Here is a 15698-nt window from a genome sequence, read left to right as displayed (position 1 = left end):
ACCCGTCCCTTCAATGAAGAAGAAGAAGAAGAAGTTTATGGAAGAGGGAAATGTGAAAATTGGAGTAGAGCTAAAGGTCTCTGAGAGTGAAACTGGATTTAATGATTCACGAATACAAACAAGTCAAATGTCACTGGAAACTCCACTGTGATCAGTTGAATCCAAGCTGAAGCAAGATAAAACTTTTTCAGATCTATTTCTTCATGCACTTCTCATTTGAAAGCCGTGTAGTTATTGCCTCCAAAGAAATGTTGATAATTTCTTGCAGCAAAAAATGGAATGTAAGTAAAATGTTTTTAAACTATATAAGTATAGAGGAAGGGGTGGGGGGTGGGGGTGGGGGAGATCCATGACAGATGAGTGTATTGTCATCTATTGGGATTAAGGAGGACTTGATACAGAGATCGTCATGGAACAAAGACAAGAATGACATTTCTGAGTGAATGTTTAAACTAAACTTAGAACTGGACTAGAGAGTTTTTTTAAATGAGTAGCATAGATATAATTGTAAAAAGGTTTTTATTCTTTGATATGGCTATGTAACAAAGAAACTTGTTCTTAATTAATTTTCTGAGTTTTGCTATTACGAGTTGCTATTCTGGACTTTTCTAAAATAGAGATTAGTCTGTGAGCTCATGAACATGAAAAAGGATTTTATTCTGAGACTGTAAAAGGAAATATCATTGAGCAATGACAAAATATTCGAAGCTACTCTAAACAAAATTTTGTTTTATTCTGAACAGCAATATAATTAAGTCACCTGAAATACTTTGGCTCGTTTTGCATTATTTAAATTCTCGCATGTTATTATTCTTTAAAGATTCCAGTCTTAGCTTTAATTTTGTGTTTGTGTTTGTTTGTGTGTCTATCAACATGCCAACCCTTTCGTTTGGTAAGTTATGTAATCTTTGTTTGTAGATATATTTCTTCCATGTGGAATGTCTCCTCTATTATATTCATATCATTAATTTACTTTCTGTATTTAGAAGCAACTTTCCAGTTTCAACAAAATGGAAAGTGCTGATTTTTTAACTACTTGCTAGCAAGTAATAAAATGTTATTACATGACGCAGAGTAAAAGAAAAAAATTGGTAATAACGTAAAAGGAGAAGTAGTTACGAAATTGTAGGGAGGTGAGGAAGAGTTTAAGCACACGCTATGCAAGTTTATTTTATGGAACAACTATGAAATCAATAATCAAGTCATGTATTCGAATGAGATGGTATTGGAATGAATAGTGGATGAAGCAAAAATAAAAGAGAGTTTGAAAAATTACAACATAAGACCAGCGAACTTAAGACACATAGGCATCATGTCCAACAAGTGCTGGAATTCTTAGAGAAGAAAATGAATAATGAGATTTAATGAGATTCTGTTACAAGAAAAGATTAGGCTACTAGCGAATCATTCTGGAAATGATATGGGGTGCTTAGAGTGACATTTAGAGGGAAATGAAGGAAGAGTAAATTTTAGAAGTAGTGCTCCTCAAGCAGGAGTGAGTGGTTGTGAGAATCAATTCTGGGAAGGATTTAGGTTTGAAATGCGAAAAGGTGTAAATAAGAAATTTCTGACCTTTGACTGAGAAGGAACAACCTGCCCAGGCATTTCATGAAACCTTGCCTGTAGCTTGGCACTACAACAGAAAGATATATCTTGTGAAAAATCATTTACAGATAAGTGCATTGCAGTGAAGACTGTCGAGTGTAGATAGATTTCAGTCTTATGAGAGGTTTAAATAAGTGTTTAATAGTAATAGTAATAGTAATAGTAAGAATGGGAGGAGAAAAGGAAGAGTCAGTCCACCTCTGGGGAATCGAGGAATATACCAAGTGCCAACAGACACTAATAGGCTTTGGAGAGAGCCAGTGGCTACCAAAGGTGTGAGAATTAGTGAGTGTCCACCCTAGGAAGGAACCAGTTGTGTTGACAACACATAACCCAATAAAGAGGTATAGCACTAAGCTTTTGTAAGATTTCACAAAGAATGAGAGTCAAAAGAACTGTTATTTGTCAAAACCTCAGCTGAGTGGAAGTGTCAATGACACAGAGTTGATGCAATAGATTTGACCAATTGTCAGAGTTGAGTGGAGAGGAGCCTCTCGTAGCTGTAGGTGCAGGAAACATGCAGCAGTCCTCAGCAGGTAGGAAGTCTAAGTCAGTTGCAAAGTCTAACAGAAAGAAGAAGGTTCTGCTGCTATGTAGTTCGCACGGTAGAGGTGAGGGCCAGCAGTTGCAAGAAGTGTTGGGGGAGTGATCACCAGGTCACCAGCATTGTGACGCTTAGTGCAGGGTTGGCTCAGGTGACTGACAGCATAGAGGAGTTATGCAGGAATCTTACGAAAGAGGATCAGGTAGTGATTCTGGGTGGAGCAGCATAGAGAAGTTATGCAGGAATCTTACAAAAGAGGTCCAGGAAGTGATTCTGGGTGGAGCAGGGAATAGTCTAGATAGGGTTGGGGAATATGATGTAGGTGGTGACCTGGTAAAGATAGCTACTCAAACTGGTGGCACTAATGTGCATTTTGTGCAACTGTTTGAGCATGATGATTAGCCTCACGGCTGTTAGGCGTGTTAACACGGGGCAGGAGAAGGCACTGATGGCAGAGGGCATGGGTCACATTGCAGTGGTGCCAGTTGAGTCTTTCAATAGGTCAGGTTTAATTAGGCATGGCCTGCACCTCAATAGGTATGAGAAGGGAAGGCTGGCAAAGCTTATAGGTGACATTGTAGTGGGTGGTGGTGAGATCACTCATTGAAAAATTCCTGTAGTAGTTGGTGTTAGAGCTGCACAGTTTTTAGATTGAAGTCAGCTGATAGGTATACCTGCTTAAAGGAAGTCCCTCTAACTAAGGAATCACCTTCAGAGGAGGTCAGGTATCCAAGTAGAGAATGAATTAGCACATTTCATCAAAATATAAGAGGTATTAGAGATAAAGTTAGTGAACTGCTTATAGATATAGTCTCTGACATTATCGGTATACCGGAGCACCACTTAAATAATTGGACAATTCAGAGGCTTCCTTTATCAGAATGCAAATTAGCTGCCTGTTTTTCAAGGAGTTCCTTGTGGAGTGGGGGACTGGTCACGTACATAAAAAACAGTATTCTGTTTGAAACCACAGATGTATCATGACACTGCACAAAGCAGATATTTGAATGTTGAGGAGTATAAGGCAGCCTGGGTGGCTGATTAGTGGGATAAGAATATAATGTAGAACGAAGTGGGAATTACATCAAAATGTTAGAAGTAGTCACAATCAAGCTACACTATGTGATCAAAAGTATCCGGACACCGCCAAAATCATGAGTTTTTCATACTAGGTGCATTGGCTGCCACTTACTGCCAGGTACTCCATGACAGCAGCCACAGTAGTCATTAGACATTGTGAGAGAGCAGAATGGGGCGCTCCACAGCACTCATGGACTTCGAATGTGGTCAAGTGATTGGGTGTCACTTGTGTCATATGTCTGTATGCCAGATTCCCAAACATCCCTAGGTCCAATGTTTCCGATGTGATAGTGAAGTGGAAACGTGAAGGGACATGTACATCACAAAAATGTACAGGCTGACCTTGTCCGTTGACTGACAGAGACCATCGACAGTTGAAGAGGCTTGTAATGTGTAATGTGTAATAGACCATCACACAGGAATTCCAAACTGCATCAGAATCCACAGCAAGTACTTGACAGTTAGGTGGGAGGTGAGAAAACTTGCATTTCATAGTTGAGCGGCTGCTCATAAGCCATACATCACACTGGTAAATGCCAAACGATGTCTCGCTTGGTGTAAGGAGCGTAAACACTGTGTGGAGCGATGAATCATGGTACACAATGTGGCAATCTGATGGCAGGGTGTGGGTATGGTGAATGCCCGCTGAACGTCATCTGCCAGCATGTGTAGTGCCAACATTAAAATTCGGAGGCGGTGGTGTTATGGTGTGGTCGTGTCTTTCATGGAGGGGGCTTGCACCCCTTGTTGATTTCGTGGCACTATCACAGCACAGGATTACATTGATGTTTTAAGCACCTTCTAGCTTCTCACTGTTGAAGAGAAATTCAGGGATGGCGATTGCATCTGTCAACACAATCGAGCATTGTTCATAATGCACGGCCTGTGGCAGAGTGGTTACCCGACAATAACGTCCCTGTAATGGATTGGCCTGCACAGAGTCCTGACCTGAATCCTATAGAAAACCTTCGGGATGTTTTGGAACACTCCATGAAGAATGGGCTGCTATTCCCCTAGAAACCTTCCAGCAGCTGATTGAACATATGCCTGCGAGAGTGGAAGCTGTCATCAAGGCTGAGGTTGGGCCAACACCATACTGATTTCCAGCATTACTGATGGAGGGCGCCAAGAACTTTTACGTCATTTTCAGACAGGTGTCCGGATACTTTTGATCACTGCTCCAGAAGTTGGACCATTATGGAATATGGGGAGTACCTCACTTTTAGTTCACATCTTACTTTAACAAAAAGACAGCAAAAGGTCATTATTTGCAGTGTTGAGAATGATTCAATGTGGGGTCTGTGGGGTCTGAGTGGAGTATGATCAAATTGATCAAATGGTGGAGGGGGGGGGGGGGGGGGGCGTGCCCCAGGATTCAGTGTTGGGGTCACTCCTGTTCCTTATTTATATAAATGATATTCCCTCTACTATTACAGAAAATAAACTAATGCTAAATCACTGTAAGACTCAATTTTTACAGTTTCTAAGACACAATTCAACAAAACCCAATGTTTTAAATTCACAGAATGGGCATATGATTAGTGAAACTGAACAGTTCAAATTTCTAAGTGTTCAGATAGATAGTAAACTATCATGGAAAGCCCATGTCTTGTTCAAAGACTTAATGCTGCCATTTTTACCATTCAAATGGTATCTGCAGTAAGTGATCGTTCGGCACCAAAATTAGTCTACTCTGCTTATTTTCATTCACTTATATCATATGGTATTATATTTTTGGGTAACTCTCCCACTATAAAAGGATATTTTTGGCTCCGAAATGGGCAGTTTGGGGCATAGATGGTGTAAGTTGGCAAACCTCATGTCGACCCCTGTTCATTAGTCTGGGTATTTTGACATTGCCTTCTCAATATATATATTCTTTACTGTTATTTCTTGTTAACAATATTGGCTTAATCCCAATAAATTAGCAGCTTTCACTCAGTTAATACTAGGCATAAATCCAACCAACATTTGGACTGCACTTGCTTGACTCTTATGCACAAAAGCTACCACAAGAGTTCAAAATCTTCTTTCAAATCAAAACAGAAAAGTTTCCTCATGGGTCACTCCTCCTATTCTGTTGAGGAGATCCTTGAACAAATTAAGCTGATTCTTACGTTATATTGTTGACTGCATTCACTTAAACTTATGGCTTGATGAGATGATTCATGGGAAATGAGCGTATTGCCATCTGTTGGGATTAAGGATGATTTGATAAAGAGATCAAGGAATGAAGATGAGAGTGATTGTATATCCTGTGCATTTGTATATACACCAATATCCCTCATGCCTACAGTTCTGCCACTATTGAACACTACCTCTCCTGACGTCCTTCAGACTCCAAACCCACTACCTCATTCTTTACACACCTTCCTAACTGTATCCTAACATACAACTACTTCTCCTTTGAAGGGAAGATAGACAAACAAATCCACAGAACAGCCATGGGCACCCGCATGGTGCCCTTCTATGCCAATTTGTTTACAGGCAATCTACAGGAAATTTTCCAAGCCTCCCAAAAACCCAAACCACTGGTCTGCTTCAGGTTCATTGATGTATCTTCATGATCTTGACTCAGGGCTAAGACACCCTATCCTCATTCCTTCACAACCTGCCCACCTAGTCTTCCTCAAACCAGCATGCCACCTTCCTTGATGTTGGCCTCCACCTCTCTGATGGCCCCATCCACATCATAGTCCACATTAAACCTACCAAACACAAACAGTACCTGCATTTCGACAGCTGCCATCCCTTCCACACCAAAATATACCTCCCATACAGCCTGGCCACCTGAAGACGGTATATGTGCAGTGACAAGAACTCCCTTGCCCATTATGCCTAAGGCCTTACAAAAGCCTTCACACCTAGACGCTATAGTCCAGACCTAGTCCGCAAACAGATTTCCTATGCTGTATCTGCACATTCCCCCAATTCTCCCACCACTATCAAGAACCAGCTACAAAGGAGTGCTCCCTCCATCACTCAAAACCATCCTGGAACAACTGAACCACATCCTCATCACCGCTTTGATTATCTATCATCATGTCATGAATAGAGGGGAGAGAAATCCTGCCAAAGCTCCAGCCCCCCCCCCCCATCCTCTTCCCTAAAGTGGTGTTCCATCACCCATCCAACAACCACAACATCCTACTCCATCCCTATGCCACTGCCAATCCCAACCCATTGCCGCAGGAATCGTGTCCCTGTGGGAGAGACTGGTGCAAGACCTGTCAAATCCATCTACCCACGCAGTACCTCCTACTCCAGTCCTGTTATAGGCTTATCTTACCCCAGGAGCAAAATGGACCACCCGGTGGCACAAAATGCAGCTGGAAAAAACATGCTTGATTTCACTGGCTGCTTCATCACCCTTGCCATCTAGATCCTCACCTTCACCACCAGCTCTTCTGAAATGCACTAATGGCAGTTATCCTTACAACACATCGCCCTTCCCTGCACCAGTCCAGAATGCTGCTTACGTCCAACATGACACAGCTGCATTCCGACTGGAGCACCCATAGATGGTGCTCATGTGTGCATGAGGTGTGGTTGCTTGTGGTTTTTTTTTCTGAAGAAGGCTTTGGCCAAACGCTTAAATGTATAAGTCTTTTGTCATGCCTGTCTGGAACTCAACATGTCACCTTTACAGTGAGTAGCAACCTATCATTTTCATGACATTGTAGATATTCCAACCTGGACTTTCCATTGTTTTATTTACAATTAGCTGCTGTGAATAATCACAACCATACAATATCTATAATTATGGATCTAGAGTAATTTAAGCTGAAATGTAGATAAAATATCTACAGGTGTGCATTCAGGATGATTTAAGGCTGAAAAGCGCATTACCAAATTGTAAGTATGGATGATGTCATACTGTGATTCACTGGAAGCATACACATTTACATACGTACTTCTACATGCCACTGTACAGTGTGTTGCATAGGGTACTTCATATCACTATAAACAATTTTTTTGTCCTATTCAGCGCATATGTTCTGCAGCCTTGGCAGAGATATGCACACAGCAGATTCAGCCCAGTCCAATATGCCTCTAAATTCTCAGTGCAAGACGTTAACACAATCAGTTTACATGCTGATAATTTATCAGCAGACCCTTGAAGTCAACACTCTTTTAGCAGTAAATCAATCCTTATGTGTCTCATACAGATAATCTAGATGGATGCAACCACTAACTCAATACAACATCTGGAATAAATGTTAGTATTTACCCCAGTTGGTCTCAACACTAAGGTGTAATTAAGCACATTCCTCCCTGCCTTTTTAAGCACCTTCTGCACCATGTGTAATACCATAGTAAAAATGATCTGTGAATGCATAAACAAATTAACAAAGACCAATCATCACAAACTGAGGGACAGATGATATGTAGAGAAAACAAAGTGTACATTTCAGAATTCTCATTTCATATACATTGTAAGTTTCACACAACATATATTTGAAATGAGAAAGCAAGAGCATAAACGGAAAAAATGTCAATGTGACAGAAAAAATTACAGGTGTTCTACACGACTATCCTTGGTCACAGGCACAAGATCTATGTGATAAGCATATGTGGAGTTACCAATAAAGGCACATTAGAAATGTAAATTTTGACATCTGAATTGTTTTTGGCAAAGGAGGCACACACACGCACACACACACACACGCGTTTTTCACCTAATGCCATGAAAAGAAATCCACAGGTGTAAGGTAGGGTGGCTCTTACTTCTCAAGTTTAAAAGTGCTACTTTCTGTGACATTTGTACATGTATTAAACATAAAACTGAAGAAAAAAAAATATGTTGCAGCCAAGAATGGTATAAGAACTACTGGATGGTTCCTACTTGCTCTGTCAAAAAGTCTAGGTAAATAGTTGTTGACACTGTAATCTCCATGAATAAAACTTTTGGTGAGTTGTGCTGTACCCCATATTCAAATATTGTGCTGGTTGCTCTTGCTGTTTATGTAGTAGTTTGCCTCACCATTACAACTGAAATAAGCAGGAAATGTTTATTCCCATTTGGCTTCCAACGTTTTTGTAGTATAATTCATATGTTTAACATTGTCTTCCTGTATATGATTTAATTTTCAGCTTCATTTAGACAGCAAGCAAACCATTATTTGTAGAATTATAAATCTCCACTGGCATCATATGTCGATTTCTGTGGACAACATTCAAACTAAAGGCAATTTTTTTCAATGTTTTGTGGTGATATATCTGGCTGGCTGGTAGTTTTTCCTCTGCACAAATATTCTCTTTCCACAGCTGATGCCATCTGCAAATATTGCTGGTATCTGGAGGTGTTTGACACTACCACTGATGAAATCTTCTCGGAACAGTAATGACAGAACATCAAATGTTAAATTCTGTTACACACTGACTTTCGGCCACAGTGTTCTTCAGAAAGGAAAATACACCACATTCACAGTAGCAAGAACACCTCCCACCATTACTGCTATCTCCAGCCACTCCAGCTCAATCCTATTTGGCTTTGTCAAAGAGTTCAATGTATAACAGTCTTTTTGCTGTGCCTTTCATCTTTACGGTGAGCAGCAATCTACCCCTTTCATAACACTGTTGATATTCCAAAAGGGAATTTTCATTGTTTAACTGTTAAATTCTAACACACACAATACTTTCTGTACAGAATATGCAATTTACACTCTTGACATGGAACTTTTCTCTTATAGATCAACATACACATACTGGCTGCAGTTTTCTGTGCTTCCACAACAAGCTAAATTTTGAACTTTTCACATTCTCTGTAAATCTTATCAAAGATGCATTAAACAGTTACAGCCTTTTGTAATCCATACACATTATAAAAATTGATTTACATATGTGTGTGCATTTGTATGTTCCACATCTCACAGTAAACAACAAGGAAATAGTGTTTGCAAGTGATTTTAATGTGGATTTATTGAAAAGCTCTGTCAGTGAACAATTATTGCAATCAGTAACACTGTCACTCAATTTAATTCCTACCGTGAACTTTGCAACTAGGGTATGTAAATGCTCTGAGGCTGCAATTGATGATATATTTGTAGGCAAATCTAGAAAAAAAGTCATATCACAAAATCAATAGTAAATGGGCTATCTGATCATGACATGCAGGATCTTGTGTTAAATAATGAAACTTGTCAGGATAAAAAAAATCTATTAAATCTGAGTACAGCAGGGTAATAAATCAGTCAAAAATTGAGAATTTTAGGAGATTGCTCAAAGACATGAACTGGATAGATGTTTATAATACTTCTGACTCATATCGAAAATACAAGTAATTCATTAATAAAGTTACTTACTCTTTCAAAAAGTGTTTCCCTAAAGGTAACTCAAATCAAACAGAAAACTTAAAATAAACCATGGATTACACAAGGAATAAAGATATCATGTGTGACAAAAAGGAGACTGTATCCACTATCTAGGAACAGCTCCGATGTTAGCATTGTAACGCATTACAAAGAAAGCTGCAAAATATTGAAGCAAGTAATCGAGAAATCTAAGCAGCTTAATTATGAGAAAAAGATAATTACATTAGGCAACAAAATAACAACTATATGGGATATAGTGAAGACAGAGACTGGTGGGGATAGCAAGGAAAAGGAACGGATGGCTCTGAAAGTAAATGAGACATTGCTAACAAGTGTATGTAGTGTTGCAAACCTCTTAAACAAGTACTTTGTTTCCACTACTGACAGCTTGGGACTATCAGGTTCCTTAAACAGTACAATGGAGATATGAGGCCAGTCTTTACAAATAACTTCAGTGAAATGGAAATGACACTCATGTCTCCCAAAGTAGCAATGTCCATCACAAAATCCTTAAAATCTAAGTATTATAGTGGTTAAGAAAACATATCAACAAAATTAATCAAAGAGTGCTCACGCAAGTTGAGTTCTATCTTAAGTTATTTGTGTAATCGATCTATTATAAGCAGAACATTTCCAGGCGGGCTAAAATATGCGGAAGTTATACCTTTTTAGAAGGAGGGGGGATAAAGAAATACCATCAAACTACCAACCAATTTTGACTTTTTCAAAAATATTTGAAAAGGGCGAGTTCAAGTGTCTTCTTAAGCATCTAACTGCAAATAATGTATAGTCCAAGTCACAGTCTGGGTTCCTTAATGGTTCTAATATAGAGAAGGCTATTTACAAAAACAGTGAGAATGTACTTAATTCATTAGATAACAAATTGGAAGCTACTGGCATTTTCTGTGACCAGTCAAAACCATTTTACTGTGTGAATCACACCATTTTCTTAAATAAATTAGAATATTACAGTGTCACTGGCAATGCTGTAAAATGGTTCAAGTTGTGGTAGCGATAGCAATGATGCCACGGCGTAGTTGCAAGTTCGTAAGTTGGCACTACGACAGACACTGACAATAGCACCCTCTAGCTCTACGAGCTCCGCTGCAGATTCTGCCCATTTCATCAAGAGCAGACAGCCTGTAAACATCGCTTCAACCTCAGCTTGCTATTGAGACTATGTACTACTTACGACGGGTCTAAGGTTTCGCACCTCAGTGCAAAATTATGTATTCAGTCAACATTGTGATACAGTAAAACCATTTATAAGAGCAGTACCAAAAGATTCTCACCTTTTCCTGCTCTTACTCACCTCCTACATTCAGCCTACCCTTCAGTTCACAGGAGCAGACACACGCGCCGCCTTCCAGGCGTGATACAAAACAAGTCTTACCTAACTAACAGGAAACAAAGGATGTCATGAAATACCTGTGCAGTAGGCAGTCAGTCTTCACATGATTAGGAATTAATTACATGTGGTGTTCCTTAAAGTTCCATCTAATACAAACCAATGGACCAAATTCAAGTAAACACATACCTCTCTTTCAGACAAGAGAGAGACTGTGGTCATGTGTTTGATTTGTGTGTGTGTGTGTGTGTGTGTGTGTGTGTGTGTGTGTGTGTATTTTGTCTATGATGGTCTTACTGGCGGAAAGCTTACTTTCTGACAGTCTTTTAGTTGTGCCTATCTGCGACTCAGCATCTCTGTTATATGGTGAGTAGCAACTATTTTTGTCATAATATTGTCATAAGACACACAATTCATGAGATATAAACAATGAGATGTACGACAAACTGCTGTATCATGCATGATGTTTAAATTTATTACTTCATTGTTAGCAACTCCATCTGCAACTCATTCACCAGACAGTATCCACATATACCATTGCATGTACCTACAAAATTATGACATTGCATGACTCATAGTTTAGGAGAAATGGTGTCATAAATATTCACACAAGACCAAATGCTGCATGGTACAGGCATGGATGCACAGCTATAAATAAATGTCTGGGCAGTGTCGGGTTTCTCCGCTAGTTTCTACATATATTTTTTAAATTGGCCTGCATGTAATTATATAATGAGCTATCATCAGCATTATAAATATTATTTCCAACCAAATTAACTGCTTCTACATTTTACATGACCTCCCATTGTTGTTACTAACCTGAGTATCTGAGAACACGAATGCACTTTGTCGACCCTGGACACCTGAATTCAGGAGCATAGACTTCACATCATCACGCCAGTCCGACAGACCATATGTTCGACTCATTTGCAGTTCAGAACCAGCCAACCCAGCAACATGAGTAGCCAGTCGTGCCAATGACCGTCGGCCAGAACCTGCAACTCCAAGGAGAAGTGCGTGCCCACGAGGAAGCCGTAAAATCCGTGCCAGGCGACAAGTGTGTCGTACTGCATCAGTAAAAAGTACAAGGCGCATTGGTGCAGTGCTTGAGTAGTTGTAATCAGCCAGAGCTTCTTCAAGAACTCTTGACAGCTGCAACAAATAGATTTACTTTGTTTCACAGAACAGTTTTAATATTATGAATAATGTTCATTGAATATGGCAATTTGCATCCTCTATAGGATGAAAATGATATTATGTATTAGAATACTTCATACCACCCAATGACCCAGTGCTCCATGTTATAGAGAATGTGGACAGGGGGTATTATCAGAAATAGATGTAAATTAAAACTTACAATTCAAATACATAGTATAAGAAAATATGGCTTGTCCACTCCTGCCCCCATAATTCCACCACACACTCTCACAGCCCCATGGTGGTTTTATAGCATGCTAGCTCTCTATCCCCCATCCAAGAAGGAGGTTTGGTATGGAACTATATGGTTTGGATCTGAGTCAAAAGAGGGCATTGCACCAATGGACTTCTTATCAGTAGGTGGTGAAGCAGCTTGGAACCAAGTGAGAAAGTGGGGATTCAGGCACAAATGTGCCTTTTAGAATGTTGGAGGTTGTTGTAAACTGTTCCACAATGTTACAGAAACTTCTAGAAGATTTGAGAATAGTCTAGATCCCTGAGGTAATCTGGAACTAATAGGAGATGCATCACATACTTATTCTGTGCATTTTCAGCAAACATTTCCATTTATTCCAAAATCAATGCCAGCAGATGAAATCAATGTTTGTTAGAAGAAACCATTTTGTTGGCTTCAAGTGGGGAAACTACAACTAACAAACAAACATGAGAGGTCAACCTGCCAAAGAAGCAAAATATTTCATCAAAAAACTCTTACAAATAATTATGTATTTATAAGTGAAGACATCATCTAATTAATTCTGTAACTGGTCAAATTGAATTATGTGACATTGTCAACATCACAAAAGAATCAATACTAGGTGGTTATAATTGAAGTGCAGCTACTCACGGAGGTCCAGTGTGGGCTGTTATTATTGTATGGCAGCAAAACTTGGTAGAATGCTAATGTGTTAATGCAGAACCGATTTACACTGGTAAAACATTAGCTCCAACTGTGGGCACCAAGTGAAAATCTGGTAATGTGCACTATTTGTATTACAGTATGACATCCAACCTGTGCCCGCCTGCTTAGCTGGGAGGTGACATGTTTGCCTCCCAGCCGGGTTGGAGATTTTCTCTGCTCGGGGACTGGGTGTTGTGTTGTCCTCATCATGCTTTCATCCTCACCATTGGCTACAATTCGCCCAATGTGGCGCCGACTGAAACAAGACTTGCACTTGGCGACCGAACCCGAATGGGACATCCTGGCCAACAATGCCAGACGATCATTTCATTCAACCTGTCATTTGACAAGCCAAAACATGAGTGAACAGTAGGAATATCAGAAGAGAGACAGTGCACTGTTTCTGAAACTGTTTTATGTAAATTACAGTTCTGCATTGAGAGAATATCGATGACTGAAAGGTCTGAGAGGCTCGATGTCATTAAATGATTTAAAGAAGATGATAACGAAATCCAAAAACATGGATGAGCTTTGTAAGGCACCTGGAAGACGAAGGTGTCCTAACCCAGTGGAAATAACTGATAAGCTTGCTTTTGTTGTAAATGACAATGCAGCACATGCCCAGGATAGTGCTAGTGCTTAAGCAGTGTCAGGAGAAATGTCCAGCCTATGATTAACAGTATGGACAGTTTTGTGGTCTATTTTACACTGATACCATTACAAGATCCAGATGGTGCAGCAACTGAAACCCCGTGATCTGCAGCAACTTTCTGAATTTACTCTTTGGTTTCTAGTACAGATTGAAGTTGATGACATCTGGCCACGCAAGATTCTACTGAGTGACGAAACACGCTTTACACTACAGGGAGCAGTGAATACACACAGCTGGTGAATTGGGGATACTGTTAAACCACTTTTATTCCCAGTTCATGTATACCATGATGTCTGCACATTATCGAGACGTCCTCCTACAGCATGTGATTCTTGCTTTGGAAGACTACAACAGTGCAGAAGCTGCTGCTTTCATGCAAGATGGGGCAACATATCATGTTGCTCGCCCAGTGAAAGATCTGCTTAATGCAACCTTTCACGAATGGTTCATCTCCAGAGGTTCATATGGCTTTGAAGATCATCTGATCAGAATCCATGTGGCTTTTGGCTCTGGGGGACATCTGCAAGAAAGTATTTACCTGGGACACATTCAGCCTCTACCTGATCTGAAGGCCATTATACATGAACATATTGCTCAGATGTCATCGGACTGTTGCAAGCAACTGCTGATGACATCTTTTTACAGATGCAGTATCCCATTCATGTCTCTGGTTATCAAAATGAACCAATTGTGTACACGGCAGTTAATAACAAAATTAACATTATGCCTTTCTCATTTGTTTGACCTTTTCCGTAAACACACCATGCGTAATCCATCACATCAACAAATGTTTTGCATCACCCTGATACGTCATACAGGCATGTTGATATTGTAACTGTTCCTGCACCAATCTGAAGGTCATCCCTGACATGGTTCATAAAAATACATGACAGTCGAATGCATGCAGCCAGTCAATTGAAGTAAAGCAACAGTAGCAATGCATTAGAGGCATCTGCAGAACAGAAGAGTAAATATCCATCACACCACGAAGGCCAGTCGCGACCAATAATAGGATTATAATCTCAATTTAAGCACATAAGTCTTGTCAACCAGGGTAGTTGCTCAAAGTGTGAACCAGAATCAAAGTGATGTGGTGTGAACATGGACTCAGTTCCAATGAACAATTAATGTTGAGGACTTACACCACACAGGTCATCCACATTTAACAGGTAAACTGCATGATCGATATCTATGACTTTTGAGTGAAAGGAACCATGGGCTGAGTGCTCCAACTGAATTCAGCATTTGAAAATGCTACAGGGTGTCATGTATAGCATCAAACTGTTAGGAGAAGATTGCATGACGCAAATATCCATTCCAGCAACCATGGCAAGCACCACATCATACATCACATCACCATGGATTCCGTTACAGATGAGTGAGAAATCATGCAGAATGGTCAGCCCAGGGTTGACACTGGATACTGTTCACTGACGTAACTCAGTCCTGTTTGTACCTTGCTAATGACAGACGACATGTCTAGAGACAACAGGGTATATTGATCACCTCCAACACTGTCTCCCACATGTGTAGTTTGGTGGTGGTGGAGTGATGTTGTGGGGTGGCATTATATGGGGCCACTGAACACCTCTTGTGGTTGTTCAGAGCAGTCTCACTAATCTACTATAGAGGGACAAGATTCTGCAACTGACAGTAGCTCTGTATCACCAACATTTTGGTGATAATGTCATATTGCTGAATAACACATGTGCTCATTCCTTCAGCATGCTAGGTTCACCAGAATGGAGTGGCTTGCCTGTTCCTCAGACATGAACCAAATCAAACATGTGGAATCAATTGAAATGAGCTGTTTTTGGATGTCAACAATGACCATGTACATTACGCAACATATGCAGATTCACCAGTGAAGAGTGGAATAATGTGGACAAGGGGTGATGATCTCATCAGAGGTGTCTCACAATGGATTCAAATCTGCATCTGAGCATGGGGACATACCACCACATATTCATGTTACTCAGAAGTGCTGTGAAAACCCATAATTGGTAAACAGATGTTTTCTTATTACAAAAAGTTTGCTTTTGTGTGTGCGTTTGCGG

General features: G+C 40.0%; 1 protein-coding gene across 1 annotated transcript in view; it reads right to left on the bottom strand.

Moving 5' to 3' along the window:
- LOC126417029 (dynein axonemal heavy chain 1-like) overlaps positions 1 to 15698 on the bottom strand; it is a gene marked incomplete at its 3' end in the record, with an annotated part of 951942 nt that overhangs the window by 300101 nt on the left and 636143 nt on the right. Inside the window, exon 38 of the mRNA XM_050084920.1 lies at positions 11711 to 12043. Coding sequence (XP_049940877.1) covers positions 11711 to 12043 — 333 coding nt within the window. The remainder of the gene's footprint in view (positions 1 to 11710; positions 12044 to 15698) is intronic.

The sequence above is a fragment of the Schistocerca serialis genome, chromosome 8, assembly GCF_023864345.2.
Source record: "Schistocerca serialis cubense isolate TAMUIC-IGC-003099 chromosome 8, iqSchSeri2.2, whole genome shotgun sequence".
NCBI lineage: Eukaryota > Metazoa > Arthropoda > Insecta > Orthoptera > Acrididae > Schistocerca > Schistocerca serialis.
Note: the sequence above shows the minus strand (reverse complement) of the source record. Positions and strands in the feature narration are given on the sequence as shown.